Genomic DNA, 15,983 nt, shown 5'->3' on the forward strand with positions numbered 1-15,983 from the left:
CAGACACCAAGACAGAGTTGGAATTCAAGAGACTGTTAGGGGATAATGCCTCCAAAAGATAAAGGGGAGAGAGAACAGGACTAGGCAAGCAGATCTGACCTGTTTGAAAAGAGAGGAGGATTATGTAGAAAGAGCTTCAGATGTGGTGCAGCTCTGAGAAGGCTCAGACAGGTCAACAGGGAGCCTGGGTACTTAGGATGCCCATAGAAGAGCCCCACACTGCCCAGAAATGGCCCTGTATCACTGCCATGCTCCGTCATTGGCCAGAGACTGCCTGGGAAGCACCTAGCATGAACCTACAAGCAGAGGCAGAGTCCCGAGGCACCCAGGGCTGGAAGCTGTCAGCTGACTGCACACCCTGTGGCAGGTTCCCTCTTGAGGAGAGTCAAGTGGCACATCTCCAGAGCTGCCAAAACCTCGATAGTTTACGAAGGACTCACATCACCCCAGCTCCATGGCTAAGGCAGTGGTTAAGTTTGTGATCCTGTAGGCTTTGACAGCGGACACCCTCTGATTAATTCCTGGCAGTTACTGGCTATATGACCTTGAGCAGGACACAATGTCTCTGAGACTCAGGTCCCTGTGATACCCAAATTCCTTTCATAAGTGTAGAGAACTTATAGAAAACAGTTTGATCTTCTCTGCATCCCCAGAACTGACCCACTGAGAGAAAGAGATAGCATTTCCACATTGGGTCAAATTCCATGTTAACAAATGGTCCCAATACCCCCTTGTTAAGAATATCAAGAGGAATCACATCAGCCTGCTTTTGAATCTTCTTCAGGTTTCCTTGTACAATGGTGATAATAAGAAAACTCACCTTATAGGCTGGTGTAGAAACTTCTGAGTTGAAGAAGATGATGCGTGGTGCCAGAGGTGGTAATAATGTTGTGGTGGGAACAGTGCTTATCATGATGGAGGTTTGGAGCTGGTAGAGGTGATGGTGATCACGAATGATGGAGGTGAAAAGTGGTGAAAGTGGTAGTGGGGATGGTGGAAATGATAAAGGTGGTGGGAAGAAGATGGTGAAGGTGGTGGAGGTAATGGTGATCGTGGAAGTAATGGCGGGCATGATGGAGGTGGTGGAGAGGGAAATGATGGTGGCGGTAAGGGAAGTGGAGGGGCAGATGGTACTGGTGACGATGGGGAAGGCGATGGTGGTGGTGGAAATGATGGAGGTGGCAGAGGGGGAGATGATGGTGGTGATGATGGAGGGGGTGGTGAAAATGATAGATGTAGTAGAAGTGGTGGAGATGATAGAAATGATAGAGGTGGTACCAATGGTAGTGGCGATGATGGAGGTGGTAGAGATGGTGGTGCTTGTGATCATGGAAGTAGTGGTGGGAACGAAGGAGGTAGGAGATGAAGGGAGATAAGGGTAGTGATGCTGGAGAAGGAAATGGTGGTGGTGATTACTGGCAGTGGTGGACGGGGAGATGGTGAAGCCGACTCCAGCACCCCACGGGGCCCAGGTCTCCTGACTCCAACTCTGGCCCCCATGAGCCTAGGCAGGTCATGACATCATCCTGTAAACTACATGTCAGTCCCCACCCATTCTCCCCACTACCACTGCAGTCACAAACCAGGAGAAAACCCAAGAAGCAAAAGCAACCGTCCACATACCTGAGTGGTGGTTAAGGTGACTCAGGCTGCAACGCAGTGGCTCATTGCCCTGCTCTGTGGGCAGACACACGGCAGCCACAGGGCCCAGTCCTGCCATGCTTAAAGGACCTGTGGACGCAGGAAGCTGCTCTCCTGGCCTCTCAGGAGGAAGCAGCCAGGACCTCTCTTCCTTTTGCAAGCCCACAGCCAGGATTCCTCCTCAGGTTCCTGCTAGGTTCTGCAACTTCACGTCTCTGAGCCTCATCTGTAAAATGAGATGATTATGCACACCTTGCGGTGCCTTTGGTGATGATGAGACCATATACAGAAAGTGTCTAGCTCCCCACTACTTTCACTCAAGATATGGTATCTGAATATTTTAATACATCATCATTATCATCATCTATCTCCAAGTCAGAGGAGCAGGAAATAGTAAGAAGGCAATTGCCTCTCACTCAGCAAGTAGGTGACCTCAAGGACTACCTGAGCCCTGAGCCTAGGGCCTGAGCATCTTGCATGTGACCCAGCTGCACTGCCTCCTCTCTGCAGACCCTAGAGCACCCTCTCTTTCACCACTTCTCGTCTCAGACCACAAGTTTCTCATCCCCAAGGCCAGACCACAGGTCTCGATTTATGACGAAACCATGACAACGTTCGCTGAATCAGTTTCCCAAGTGTGGCTCCTGTACCACTCTGCTGGTAATCAGATAACAGGAGAGGAGGGGTTCACCTATAGGCTTTAAATGACAGTGAATCCCATGGCAAAAGAGTTACCTTTCAATTCTTCGTCATCATCGCCATCATCATTATACTGGTCACACCATATGATGTGGCTATTTTGTAGATTAAAACAGACAAATATCAGCAATGTCATATGACTCAGACTAATTGGATATTTTAGGCACACAAGAACTTATAACGAATAAGAATAGGAATAGGTATGTAATCGCAATTCTGCTAATGAAATAAAACATTAAAGTTTTATCTAAGTCCCCTTGAATCCCTCCGTGATGCTGTTCCCCTTCCTCCCTCTCACGGCCACACCTCTTCGCTCTAGAAATAACCAGTCTCCTGAATTGACAGTTGATCATTTTCATGCACATCCTCCCCTTGTATGTACCCCATCCCTAGACAGTACTTTGCAGACTGCAATTGGTTTTACACTTGTTATGTTGTTGAGCTTGGCATGTTAACATATGTAGCCCTGGTTCTTGTATTTTAACTACTGTGTGAGATTCCATTGTAGCAGTATATATTTTTTGAATTTTATTTATTTATTTTATACAACAGGTTCTTATTAGTTATCTATTTTATACATATTAGTGTCATGTAGCAATATGTTGCAATACATAAACAATATATTGCAATATACTGTAAACAATATATTGCATATTGTTTACCCAGTCTACTTTGGAAACATATTTAGGTTGTTTCTAGGTTCTTAGGGTGGTTTTTTATGGGTCAATGAAATGACTACCTTCTTTCATTGGTTTTCGTTTATACACGTTAAGTTTCAACTTTTAATAATAAAATCCAATCGCTTTGATTCTATAATCATAAAACCTTGCGTCACTTATCGTTTTCATGTCTCCAAACTCTTCAACCACACAAAACATCATGAGGACTAATCGACTCTACGCTCGGTTACATCACACAGGACAGACCTAATCAAGTCACAAACACTTAAGGATGAAATTATACATATGCACAGTGTATTTGTCGCTGTTCATAAATTTTATAATGCCTTTCTCTCTGAGATAGACATTCTTAAGCCTTAGACACAATATACAGAAATTTGCTATTAGCATAAAAAGCATCCAACTTTGTAACAATAATCATATAATCTTAAAAAACCTAGAATACAACCAGAATTGGGACTGGAACTCAGACTCTCCAACCTCTTGCTATACTCCAAAGAGCTGCCTTCCACGAGGCAAGTTTAACGTGGTCATTTTACCGCTGTGGGATTGTCAAACAGAAACCATTTAAAGACATTATCCTTCAATACACATAAAGATGAACAGCACTTTTCTTTAAAATTATCAGTTTTTTGTGGAAGTACAGTCAGATAGCCTTCTTGACACATAACCTGTGAGGATTCTGGAAGGAATTACAGGTAGGCAATCATGAATGACCAATGCCACAAAAGGGATAGAGATTATACTATCAGCTGCATTCGTGAGAAGATTCTGGAATGCCTATATCAGAATTCAGAGCCCTTGGTAACCTGTTTTAAGGTTCTCTTCTTAGAAATATAACACCCTCATGGATTTAGCAGCTTTTGGATTCACCTTTGTGTGTAACACCATACTATCACGCAACAGAAGGATAATGAAATTGTAAAGACGCAACCATTAACCCTTTAAAACTTGCACTATATCTCAAAGTAATTGATTTGACTGACTCCATTTTTAACAGCCATTAAATTCCTTCACTCTGATTGGGTCCATTATGTGCAATTCATTAAATCCGCATGTGTTCCAGAATGCTCATAAAAGACATTCATCTCTACTCTATGTTGATTGTTATTTCTTATTTTTTGCCATCACAAATAATGCCGCTTGGTGTGTCTTGCACATGTGTAAGAATTTTCCTGGGTTATATGGTGAGGAGCGGAAATGCTGGGTATGTACTTCTCCCATTTCAATAGGTATTGCCAAAGGGTTACCCTAGATGATCACACTATTCTAAGTGCTCTCCAGCCGAGTAGGAGAGTTCTTGTTTTTCTACATCCTTAGTGGTAGCTTTTAAATTTTTTACTAGTTTTCTGATGCAGACAGCTTCAGGTAGGTGCTGGTCTACCTTTAGCCCCTCTGTAACACTTGCTAACCACCCTTTGTCACAGAGAGACATTGGACCTCAGGATCAGAAACTTCAACAAGCAGAAGAATATAAACATCATTTTACTTTCCATCCGTTTATCACTATTCTTGGGCAAGTGATATGACTTTCCAACTGTGATAGGAATACGAAATTTCCTTTTATGATATATTAAAGAAATAATCCAGATTAAAGTAAAATATCAGGTAAATAATAGCCCACATTGCATGTGATTATAAGAAAAAAGTCTTACAGGGAGATTTGAATGACTGTAGACAGAGGAAATGCTGCACTCATGACTAATCACAAGGGAATACTGTGGAGCTCTGGGACCAGTGGGTTCTGCAGCAAGGTAACACCTCCCTATAAACAGCAGCATTCCAGAACTGAAAGAAATTCTAGGGATCATGTAATCTGACCTACATTTCACATGTGATGAAATAGTGGGCCAGAGAGAAGAAATGTACTGCCTGTGGGGACACAGTGAGTCAGTGACCAAGTAGAAGCTGGCATTCAGAGTTTCCTGACTAAGCATGTGACCTGGTAGTGGACTGGATTGATAGGAAAGAGGAAGGTAGTCTTGGAAATGGCTAGGAAAAGCTACCCTAGCCCCTGGTACTGTGCACCCAGTGTTGGCTGTTTCATTATCCATCATCTCCACCTTGGATGCTTGGGAATGGATTCTCATGGCCTGGCTCTCATCCCCACCTTGGGATGTTTGAGGGAGACTCATGGCCTTGTTCTTATCCCCACGTTGGATGCTTGGGGTTGGATTCTCAGGCCCGGTCCTCTCTCTCAAGTGCCTCAGAGGTGAGGAACTTTAGAACACGTTTTCTTTATTCCTCTCAGCAACTGACCCACCTGTCATCTTCTCCACAACCATGGCTGAAGATGCCATCTATTCCTTCTGTTAAAATTCTCTTTTGGCCCCCTTCTTTCCTAACTAATAAGTTTTAAGCTCTCAAATCTCCTCTTTTTCTCTCAGGGATAATTGATGGGCATTACCACCTTGTCCAAGAAACTGTGTGGTCTTCCAGCTGCTGGGGAAAGAAATCTCAGAAAGAAAGGGGAAGTGGGGGTAAAAGTTTCCTCTTCCTCTATAGCTGCAGTAAAGCAGACACTTTTCTGCATCACAAAGTTAGTTCTGATGAAACTGAGAACATTTGCACAGGTATCTACCTCATTCTTCTGTCATGGGGGGAAGACCTGTGTGAAGATGTAAAACTTTGTTTTGTGATTGTAAAACTATTCTTAAAAGTATTACTTGCACAAAGAAGTACAAGATACCCAGCCTGCAAAATTAGTAATTTGCCCTGTGAATTATGACTTTAATGCCTAAAAAGTGTGCAATTTTGATTATCTTAATTGATAATTTGTTGCCAGGAGGATAATATTTACATCTACAGCTCTGTTTGCTTAAAAGTGTAAGTACTTTATTAGGTGAGAAAAGCTCTAGAATTTCTATCTTCTACTTCTCTACCTTCTGCCTTTATACATAAAATTTATAATGTCATGATCTTGTTGGACTGCTTATTCAAGCCAAGGGTTGAATCCATCTCATTTAAAATTCTGTATTGCTGCTTAGCTATACCTTTTTTGCATGATGTTTTAGTGGTTGTCCAAGGGCTTTTAATATACATCTTCCATTCTCCCAACCTACATAGAGGTAATATTGTACCACTTGATATATAGAAACCTTGCTACCATATGGGTCCAATAATCACCCTGTATGCTATACCATCCTTTATGGTATAGACTTCATATGTATTATATCTACATATATTTAAAATCACAAGATAGTACCACACTTGTTGCTTTAAGCAGTTATGTTTTAAAATAAATTAAGAGGAAAAACAGCAATCTTTTATACTTACCCAGAGATTACTATTTCCGATACTCCTCAATCCATCCTGTAGAGCTGAGTTTCTAACTGATATCATTTTCCTTCCACCCAAAGAACTTATTTTAGCATTTCTTATAATGCAGGTCTGCTGCAACACATTCTTTTAGTTTTTTAAATCTGAAAATATCTATTTTTCCTGCATTCTGGAGGGATATTTTCACCGTATTTAGAAATCTGGGTTGACATTTTTTTTCTTCTCAGTTTTTCTGAGATACTGTTCCACTGTCTTCTGGCCTCCATGATTTCTAACGAGAAGTCGGTGATTATTCACATGTCCTACTGAATGTAATGTGTTCTTTTGATCTGGCTGCTTTCATGAGTTTCTCCTTATCTATGGTTTTCAGCAGTTTGATTATGATGTGCCTAGGTGGTGTAGATTCCCTTGTATTTGTCCTGCTGAGTTTCATTATTTTCATGCTGTTTTCTTTCCACCAAATTTGAGAAGTTTATTTCTTCAAATCTTTTTTCTACCCCATTCTCTCTCTTCTCCTTCTGTGACTCTAAATATGTATAAGTTGGACCTTTTGACATTGTCCCACATATCCTTGAAGCCCATTTTTTTTCAATCTTTTTCTCTCTGTTCTTCAGATCAAGTGATTTCTATTGCTACATCTTAAAGTTTCTTTTGTCATCCCCATTTTGCTGTTAATCCCATTCAATTACTTTTAAATTTTCATATATTGTAATTTTCACTTTTATAATTTCCATTTGGTAATTTTTAATATTTTCTGTTTTTCTGCTGAAAGTTCCCATCTTTTTATTTTCATGAGCATATTTTCCTTGACATCCTTTATGTCTTTTTCATTCATGGTTAGGGTCACTGCTTTAAAAAAATCCTTGCCTGCTAATTTCAACATCTGGGTCATCTTGGGGTCAATTTCCATTGATTGTTCTTTTATCTTGAGAGTGGGTCCCTATTTCCTATCTCTTTATAGTCAGGTAATTTTGGATGTGTACTGTCCATCATGAATGATATATTGTAAACACACTAGATTATGTTATAATCCGAACAGGGTTAATTTTGTTGCTGTTGTTGTTTTGGCAGGCTCATATCTTGGCTGGAATCAAGTGCATAGTCTCCTACCCCCACCCCACCCCCATAGTAGGTTGCAACTCAAGTCTCAGCCCAGCTCCTTTAGCCTTAGTTGAGTTGTTTGGAGTCTGCCCATGAATGCATGAATGAGCAAGAACATGAATGAGCCATGAATTCAAGTTTCAGAGGGCAGCCAGATACTTGGGCAGTTTATACACAGAATTTGGAGCAACTTCTCTCTGTCTTTCTCCGTCCTGGAGTTTCTACTCTCACTTTCCAGCTCCGATTGTTATCCCAAATTCTGTCCTCTGGTTATTCAGGGAAGTAAAACTTTTCATTTTTTACAGAATTTTAGTTGCCCTGCACAGCACTAATTGAGACCTCTTTGAGCTAAGCTAATGAGCTGGGAATTCACCAGTGATATTCTTGTCTTCCACATATGGACTCCCTTCCAGGGTCTGCCTGCTCTGGTCACTCTCCAGGGCCTTCAGGTAGTCATTTTTTATAACCTCCCCTCTGCCCCACCAGAGTTTATAGTTGTCATTTATGGTAGAGTTAGTCAGATAGGAGCTCTCGCCCATACTGGAAGTGGAAATCCCTATTTGTCTCATTGAAATGAACAATGCAAATGGTCCCATCTGAGAGATGGTAAAGCTGAGGCCAGGAGAGGAAACCGGGTCACAGTGTGTTTCTGGAAGAGCAATCAACTATGATTTTAAAGAAAAGGGGGGGTTGGGGTTTTTCAGGGTAGACTCCTACAACAGACTGGCTCCTATGTAAAGCCTCTGTTTTGTGTGTTAGTAAATTGGGAATAATATTAGTATAGAGTCAATGTTCATGAAGTGCTTACTAGGGCCAGTACTAAACCCTTTAAAGGCATTATCTCTTTTAATCCTCAAGACAACTTGATGAGATTGAATTAGTTTTATTGGGAGATTTTTCAGACGAAGAGTCTGAGGTTTAGTGAGGTTGAGCCCAAGGTGACACAGCTGTTTGCATGATTAATCAATAATAATAATGGCTCATATTTATTGAACTCAGATGTATCGAACTATTATCAAGTTGTAGATAATGTGCTAGGTACTCTACATGCATTATCTTATTTAATCCTCCCTCTAACTCAACTCTAAGAGGTAAGTACTATTATTATCACTACATCTTTTCAGATGGAGAAATGGGGGCAAGAAGAGGCTAAGTAACGTGCCCAATATCAAGTAATCTGGGATTTGAACACAGGCAGATTGGCTCCAAACCCAACTGCTTAACCTCTACGCCCCAATGCCTCCTTGTTATGATACAACATCTAAAAATGCCTATCACCTCATAGGTCCTCAAAGAGGCAAGCCCCCTTCCTCTTAGTATAATAAACACTGGATTGGATCTAAAGGAGTCCACAAAGCTGTGAGCTTCTCTGGTACATGTGCATGAGTGGTACCAGCGAACATCTATGGGGTCTAAGTCAGCCCCAGAACCCACTTCCATTAATTCATCAGGCAACCCCAGCCTAACATGCAAATGAGGAAATCTTCCTAAGCAGGAATAAACTGCAATAAACTGCAGAGGTTCCCTCATCCTGTTTCTCACTTCACATTTTGGATGCTGCAGACCGGGTGAGCAGAGATCCCAGGCGCTGTTCCGGGCAGCTGCCCTGCATCCGAGAGCTACCATGAATCACTTCCAGACCATCCTGAGTCAGGTCCGGATGCTGCTCTCCAGCCATCGGCCGAGCCAAGTGCAGGCGCTTCTGGACAACCTGCTGGCAGAGGATCTTCTCTCCAGGGAGTACCACTATGCCCTGCTCCATGAGCCTGATGGTGAGGCTCTGGCCAGGAAGATCTCCTTGACCCTGATGGAGAAAGGAGACCCAGACTTGGCCCCCTTGAGGTGGATCTGGAGTGGGCTGCAGGCTCCGGAAGCCGAGAGGGACTCCGGCTACAAGGACCCTGGGGGTAAGTGCCATCCCCTTTTCTCATGGAGCAACGCCTGGCTGTGGGCAGCTCAGGGCTTTTCCCTCTACTCTCTGAAAAGGAAGTCAATGTGATCATCCGGGTCCCAAGGTGGAAAGGCAGACTTGGACAGGCATCAAGGTCTCTGGTTGAGCTGGCAGGAGCAGCAAGTGCTTGGAGAGCTCAGGCTGTGATGCTGAGGGCACTGGAGAAACAGTGTGCTTCCCACTCTACTTAAAAGTAAACTGTCCACGCAGCCAAATGCCCACTTGGGTCACTCTCTGAGCCGCCTTGATACCTTAGGCACGGTACAAGGCACTGGTGACAGGCACAGATGGACAAATCGGCTATTGCCTGCAAGTGGGGAAGACAGATGCAGGCGCACTCAGTGTGTGGAAAAATAGGTTGCCACAGAGAGGAAGGGCCGAAGAGCTGGGAGCAGAGATTGCCATGTGTGTGTGCGCGTATGTGTGCGTGCGTGCAGGAGTGCACGTGCGTGTATGTGCAGGGGCACGTATGTGTGGGCATGTACTTGCATGTGTATGTACTTGTTTGTGTGTGTGTGTGTATGTGTGCACATGTGTGTGTGTGCATCTGGGTCATGGAGAGAGACAGAAACTGAAAGACAGACAGGGAGAGAGAGAAAGGGAGGGAGAGACAGGAGAGAAAGAGACAGAAATGGAGATGGAGAGAAGGAGGGAAGAACGGAGGGAGGGTGGGAGGAAAGAATAGAGAGATGGAAGGAGGAAGAGAAAGAGGGAGATGGTGGGGGAAAGAGAGAGAGACAGAAGAGGAACCAGACTGGAGGGAGAGAGTGTCTTATTTTTTAAAAGTACTGATGGCAATTGATGCATCTTAAATCAGGAAAACAAGCCTATACCGTACCGTTTCCACTCGCACCCAAGGCTCCCCAAACATTTTAGGTCTTCCTTCCCAGTTCCAAAGAGGTTCTCACTTCAATGCAAACAACAGTCTTCCTAAAGACACATGTCTTTCAGTCTCCTCTACATAGATCTGTGCTTTTCCAATTTTATGAGCTGGTGTCATAAACTCTAGTCCTTCTTGGTCCTTTCATGGTTCTGGAGTAACTTGAAACAAGATAATCACAATGATTCACATTTATTGAGTATTTACCGTGCACCAGGCACAGCCTAAGCCAGCAGGTAATTCCCACAATTCTCTAAACGCTTTGATGATCTCCAACCGTATTTTATGCAGAAAGAAACAACAGAGGCTGCCCAGAAGTGACCAACTCCAGTCCCCAGGTGGGAAGTGGTGGAGGCTGGATTTGAAGGCAGACAAGCTTTTAGCCTCAATCTGACCTTGAGGGGTAAAAAAGCCCCTTGATGATTTTGCCATGGGCACCAGGGCAGTGTAGATATTTCTCCAACTCTTCTGCCAAGATACAAGTTTACATGGGGTTGGCTGTCCTCCTGGCTGAACTCTCACTCAGATGGTCTCTATCTGTTCCTCGGACACATCTTTTACTCTCCCCCGCCTAACAGACCCTGGGGGTGCTGGGGCATCTTTACCAGCTGAACGATCTCCCTGACTTCTTAATGGGAGTGCAAGCGGCCTATGTGGTCTTTTTTTTTTTTTTTTTTAACTTTTTATTGCATATTGGAGTAGAGTTGATTAACAATGTTGTGTTAGTTTCAGGTGCACAGCAAAGTGGTTCAGTTATACATATACATGTATCTATTCTTTTTCAAATTCTTTTCCCATTTAGGTTGTTACATAATATTGAGCAGAGATCTCTGTGCTATACAGTAGGTCCTTGTTGGTTATCTGTTTTAAATATAGCAGTGTGTACATGTCAGTCCTAAAGATGCTACCAGAAAACCACCAGAGCTCATCAAAGAATTCGGTAAAGTTTCAGGTTACAAAATTAGTACACAGAAATCTACTGCATTTCTATACACTAGCAATGAAAGATCAGAAAGAGAAATTAAAGAAACACTCCCATTTACCATCACATCAAAAAGAATAAAATACCTAGGAGTAAACCTACCTAAGGAGGCAAAAACCTATACCCCGAAAACTCTAAGACACTGATGAAAAGAAATGGAAGACAACACAAACAACCTATGCGGTCTTGATGGGGGTGCAGATGCCAACTTCCGGGGATGTCAAAGCCTTCCTCGCTCCTTGACTCACCCCCTGCAAACTGCAGGCTCCTTCATACCGCAGGCTACCCAACACCTCTGCCCTGCCCTCCTCTCTCTACGAGGGCTGGTTCCTGTTATTAAACTCCATTTCCTCCCTGGGGACGTAATATTTTTATTTCTGATCCCACGTGACTCTAGAAAGGGAACTGGGCTCAGGGCGCTGTGGGTTTCAGAGGCTGGGAGACAAGGAAGGATAAATCGCTTCCTTTCCCCATCGCTTACCTCCCCCTCTTCCAGGCCAGCTACCCCCAGGCATGAAAGACTCAACTGTAAGGACTACGGGCAGGTGTGCTGCTTTGGGGCAGGGAGAAGAAGCAGCCTTCAGAGGGGGAGAAGGGGAACCGGGGAAGAGAATTGTGGGGTTTGTAAATAAAGGGCACCGACTTGAGTTTCAACAGGGGTTCAGAAAAGGAAATCAGTGTGTGAAGTTTCTGTCACTCTCTCTACAACCCTATCATGATCTTCACCCTCCGCTGCTCTAAACCCTGCACCGACTTCCCGTGTCACTCAGAGGAAAGCTAAATCTGGACGATTCCCACAAGGCCCTTCATGATCTGGCTTTCATCATTGCTCTGCTCCCATCCTGTACTCCTCCCTTCTCATCTTCTCCAGACGTGCTGGCACCCTCACTGTCCCTGGGACAGGCCAGGCACACTCTCTGCCACAGGACCTCTGCACGTGCCATTCCCTCCATCTGGACCACTCTTTTCTCCAGATATCCTCTTGGCCAACATCCTTGAATCCTTCAGATCTTTGCTCAAATGTCACCTTCTCAGCGATGCCTACCCTGATCATTCCATTTAGAATTGCAAATCCCGCTTCACACTCTGAGCAGTGCTCCCCTCCCCCATTGACACATTCACCTTCTATATACTTTACTTTTGTATTGCATTTGTTGTTTGTTTGTTTGTTTGTTTTTGGCTGCACCACGAGGCTTGTGGGATCTTAGTTTCCCGACCAGGGATTGAACCCGGGCCCTCAGCAATGAGAGTGCGGAGTCCTAACCACTAGATTACCAGGGAATTCCCTATGTTTGTTGTTTATTGTCTGACTCCCTCAACGGAAAATAAGCTCCCTGTGGGCAGGGATCTATGCTTTCATCACGGATGCATCCCAAACGCTTAACACAGTGCCTGGCAAAGGATAGGTGTGTGATATGTGTTTGTTAAATATTAGACTGAGGGATGGTAGATGGATGGATGGATGGGTGGGTGATGAGTGGATAGGTGGGTGGGTGGATAGGTGAATGGTTGATGGGTGGTGAATAGGTGGATGGGTGATGGATAGGTGGGTAGATGGTTAGGTGGATGGGTGATGGGGGTGTGGGTGGGTAGGCGGCTGGGCAATGAGTGGATGCGGAATGGCTGGGTGGGGGGACAGGGAAATGGTTGATGGGTAGGTGGGTAGGTGGATGGGTGATAGGTGGGTGGGTGGGTGCGTGGGTGGCTCGTGTACTCCCATTACTCTCACTTTACAGGTAAGTACACTGAGGCACACGGAGGTTAAGTGATTTGCCGCGCTCATGGCCTGGGAGTGGGAGCTATGAGATATTGGATCTCATGAGTCTGGATCTCTCGCTGCACTTTCTGCTTGGCTGCCTCTTCTGCATAACCTAAAGGGATACCGTAAGTCTGCCCAAAACAGGCTGACCAGCTTCAAACTGAAACCAGCCTGATGATTCAGAAGTCACCTTTAGATATTATAATGCTTCAGTTGCAATTGTGTAGGAAGCCCACTTCTGGGGACGTGACCTTGGAGATTGACTCTACTGCACAGAGCAGCACATGTGCATCCAGCCCACAGGAAAGCTCCGGGGAGGCCCAAGAGTCCTGACAGAACGCAGCAGCCTGACTGGGGAATCAAAGCAAACACTCAGGCAGTCTTTGGCTGACAGTGGCTGACAACACCTGGAGGACAATCAGAGGCCAGAGAAGAGAGATTTTAGATGGCAGTGATAGAAAAAGAACCAGGCTGGAAGCTGGACAGCTCTGGTTCTGAGGCCATGCTCTGCTGCTGCTTACAAACTGTGTAACCTTGGCCACATGCCTGAACCATTCTGACCCTCAGTTTCTTCATCTCTAAAATGGGAGTGATGATATAAACCTCCCAGTGTTATAGTGAGGGTTAAATGAGATGGTAGCTGGTAAACTATCCAAGGTGGTTCTTGGCAGATAACTCCAGGAATATTGGACAGGGAGAAGATATACCAGGGGTTTGAGCCTGCAGTCTCATTGGGGCCCCCATGTCATATCTAGACAGCTACTCCAGTGCTGAGTGCTTGGTGCTGTGTGCATCTGAGAAATGGGCCAATGTGCCCCCCACCCTCAAGTTGGCGCATTAGTTAAGCACGTGGGCTGTGGCCTCCATGCCAGCTGTGACTCCCTGATTCCAAGGGCTATGACAGTGAGACCTTCCTGGGACCCCTCTGGGCCTCAGTTTCCGCATCCGTAAAATGGAGGTGATACTAGCATCCAGAGTGGCTATTCTGAGAATTCAGTGACATCATCCAAAATAAAGCACATGCATTCCTGGCAAGAGGAAAGCTCGTTCTGACTCGTCAGCCTTGAGGGTGGCATTTGGAGTAACCACAGACCCAAGGTCCACAGAAGGATGACTGGGGGCGAGGTCAGACCCAGCCGACCTCAGGTTTGTGAATGGAGGCACAGCGGTGCTTTTGGGGTGAGCTTTCTCAGAGGCTGTAGGATGCCCCTGCTATGGTTTTATATATTATTGTTTTCTTCGGCTTTCCTTTGCTGGTTTGTCACTCTGTGTCTTCACGATGTGGTACTTTTGCCCATGAAGACTCTGATCTAGGAACCACAGAACAAAGACTCCTTCTAGGATGTTGCCTGATTTATTGGAAAGGGAGGGACACACCCCAGGCTGCTAAGCTCTTCCTCCCACTTCCTTCCCCATTTGGTTCTTAGGATGAGAGTCCCCAGAGCCAGGACTCAGAGGGGAGGGAGGTCGCGCCCTCCCTTTCTCTGACACCTTCCTTTCCCCAAACCTGTTCCTGCTCTGATCCCTGATCAGGGAGCCTCCGTGGACTCCTGGAGGGAGATGTGTTGGCAAGGACCACTTGTTTTTTCACCTTGAGTAGCCTCCCAGCCAGTCAGACCTACTTCACTTTCACCCACAGGAGCTGCAGAAGTAGAAGCACCTGGGCCGGAAGTTGGCACGTCCCCATGGGTTTTCCCAGGCTGGCCAGTGGCCTGTTCTATACTCAGCTTGGCTCCAAGTCTGGCACCTGACTCAACCAGGGACTGTTTCTGTTCTTTGTTGTTACCTTGAGCAGCTCACCTGTGTCCTTACTTACCATTTATTGGTCTCTCCACCTACCTGCCCATCCACCTACTTGCCTACCCTCAAACTACCTGGTGTACTTAACCACCTACTAATATCTACTTATCAATTCAACAACTTACATCTACTATCTACTTCTATCTACTTATCAATTTATCAATCTTTCATTTATCTGACTGCCTGTATATTTATGTATCAGCTTATTTACCTGCCTTCCTACCTACTAATCCACTTGTACCTTTGCCCACGGACAGGCCTACATTCTCATATACCTTCCTACCTGCCTAATTTGCCTACATACCAGTTTTTTTCTATCTATTCACCCACTTCTCCACCGATCTCTTTTCCTTTCTTTCTCACCTCCTTTCTTCTCTCCCCCTTAAGCATTTACTTAGCATCTGCCAGAAATGAGGGGGGGGGTCACAAACAAACATAAGAAAAGACACTTAAAACTTAGTAAGGGAGGACTCTCCATCCATTTGGAACTTGTCTGCCTTGATCATTCAAATCCAAACGCCATCCATTCGCTCAACCAATCTTGGAGTCCTGTGTCTTTTAAATAAGAAAATCAAACACAGTAAGACAGACATTAAGGACCCTGTGACCTAATCAGAGGCAGCAGGGGGGACACTCATGAAATAGGAAGTTCACGATGTATTGCCAAATCCGCGGCAGCAAGTTTGCTAAAAATGAGTAGGGCAGGAGGTTGTTGTTAGCTGGAAAGGTGATGAAAGTGGGAACTTGGGCCTTGAAGGATGGCTAAAATACAGCCCGATGGGAGGAGGCAAGGAGGGTGGTCCTGGGGTTGGGGGGAGGGTGGGGAACCCTGCTTGAGCAGAAGTACATAGGTAGGGCCCAGCTGCAGCAAGGAGTGGCAAGCTTTCAGGAATCCTACTTGTAAGACCAAGTTCCCCCAACTCCTCTCCCTGGTACTTGGCAGGGGACCCCAGACTGGCAACTTTAACGACGCTTCTGACTGCAGCTTTGTCATGCTGGATCCTGACTTGAGACAAAGAAATTTGGGTGCCCAGGGCAAGGCTGGCCTCAACAGCGCTGAGAGGGGCCCTCAGTCAGAAGGGAATTGGCTTGATCCTGGGCTCTGGAGAATGGTCACCACCTCTAGGGGAGGTTTTTTGGTTTTTTTTTTTTTTGGTTTTTTTTTTTTTGCAGTACGCGGGCCTCTCACTGCTGTGGCCTCTCCCGTTGCG

The 15,983-nt window shown here is 45.0% G+C and overlaps 1 protein-coding gene across 1 annotated transcript in view; it reads left to right on the forward strand.

Annotated features, from left to right (window-relative positions):
* The first annotated feature begins 9,024 nt into the window (after window positions 1–9,024).
* Window positions 9,025–15,983, forward strand: part of LOC114487544 (protein CLEC16A-like) — a 104,662-nt gene continuing 97,703 nt past the window's right edge. Inside the window, exon 1 of the mRNA XM_055089740.1 lies at window positions 9,025–9,307. Coding sequence (XP_054945715.1) covers window positions 9,025–9,307 — 283 coding nt within the window. The remainder of the gene's footprint in view (window positions 9,308–15,983) is intronic.

The sequence above is a fragment of the Physeter macrocephalus genome, chromosome 14 (genome assembly GCF_002837175.3).
Source record: "Physeter macrocephalus isolate SW-GA chromosome 14, ASM283717v5, whole genome shotgun sequence".
NCBI classification, from domain to species: domain Eukaryota; kingdom Metazoa; phylum Chordata; class Mammalia; order Artiodactyla; family Physeteridae; genus Physeter; species Physeter macrocephalus.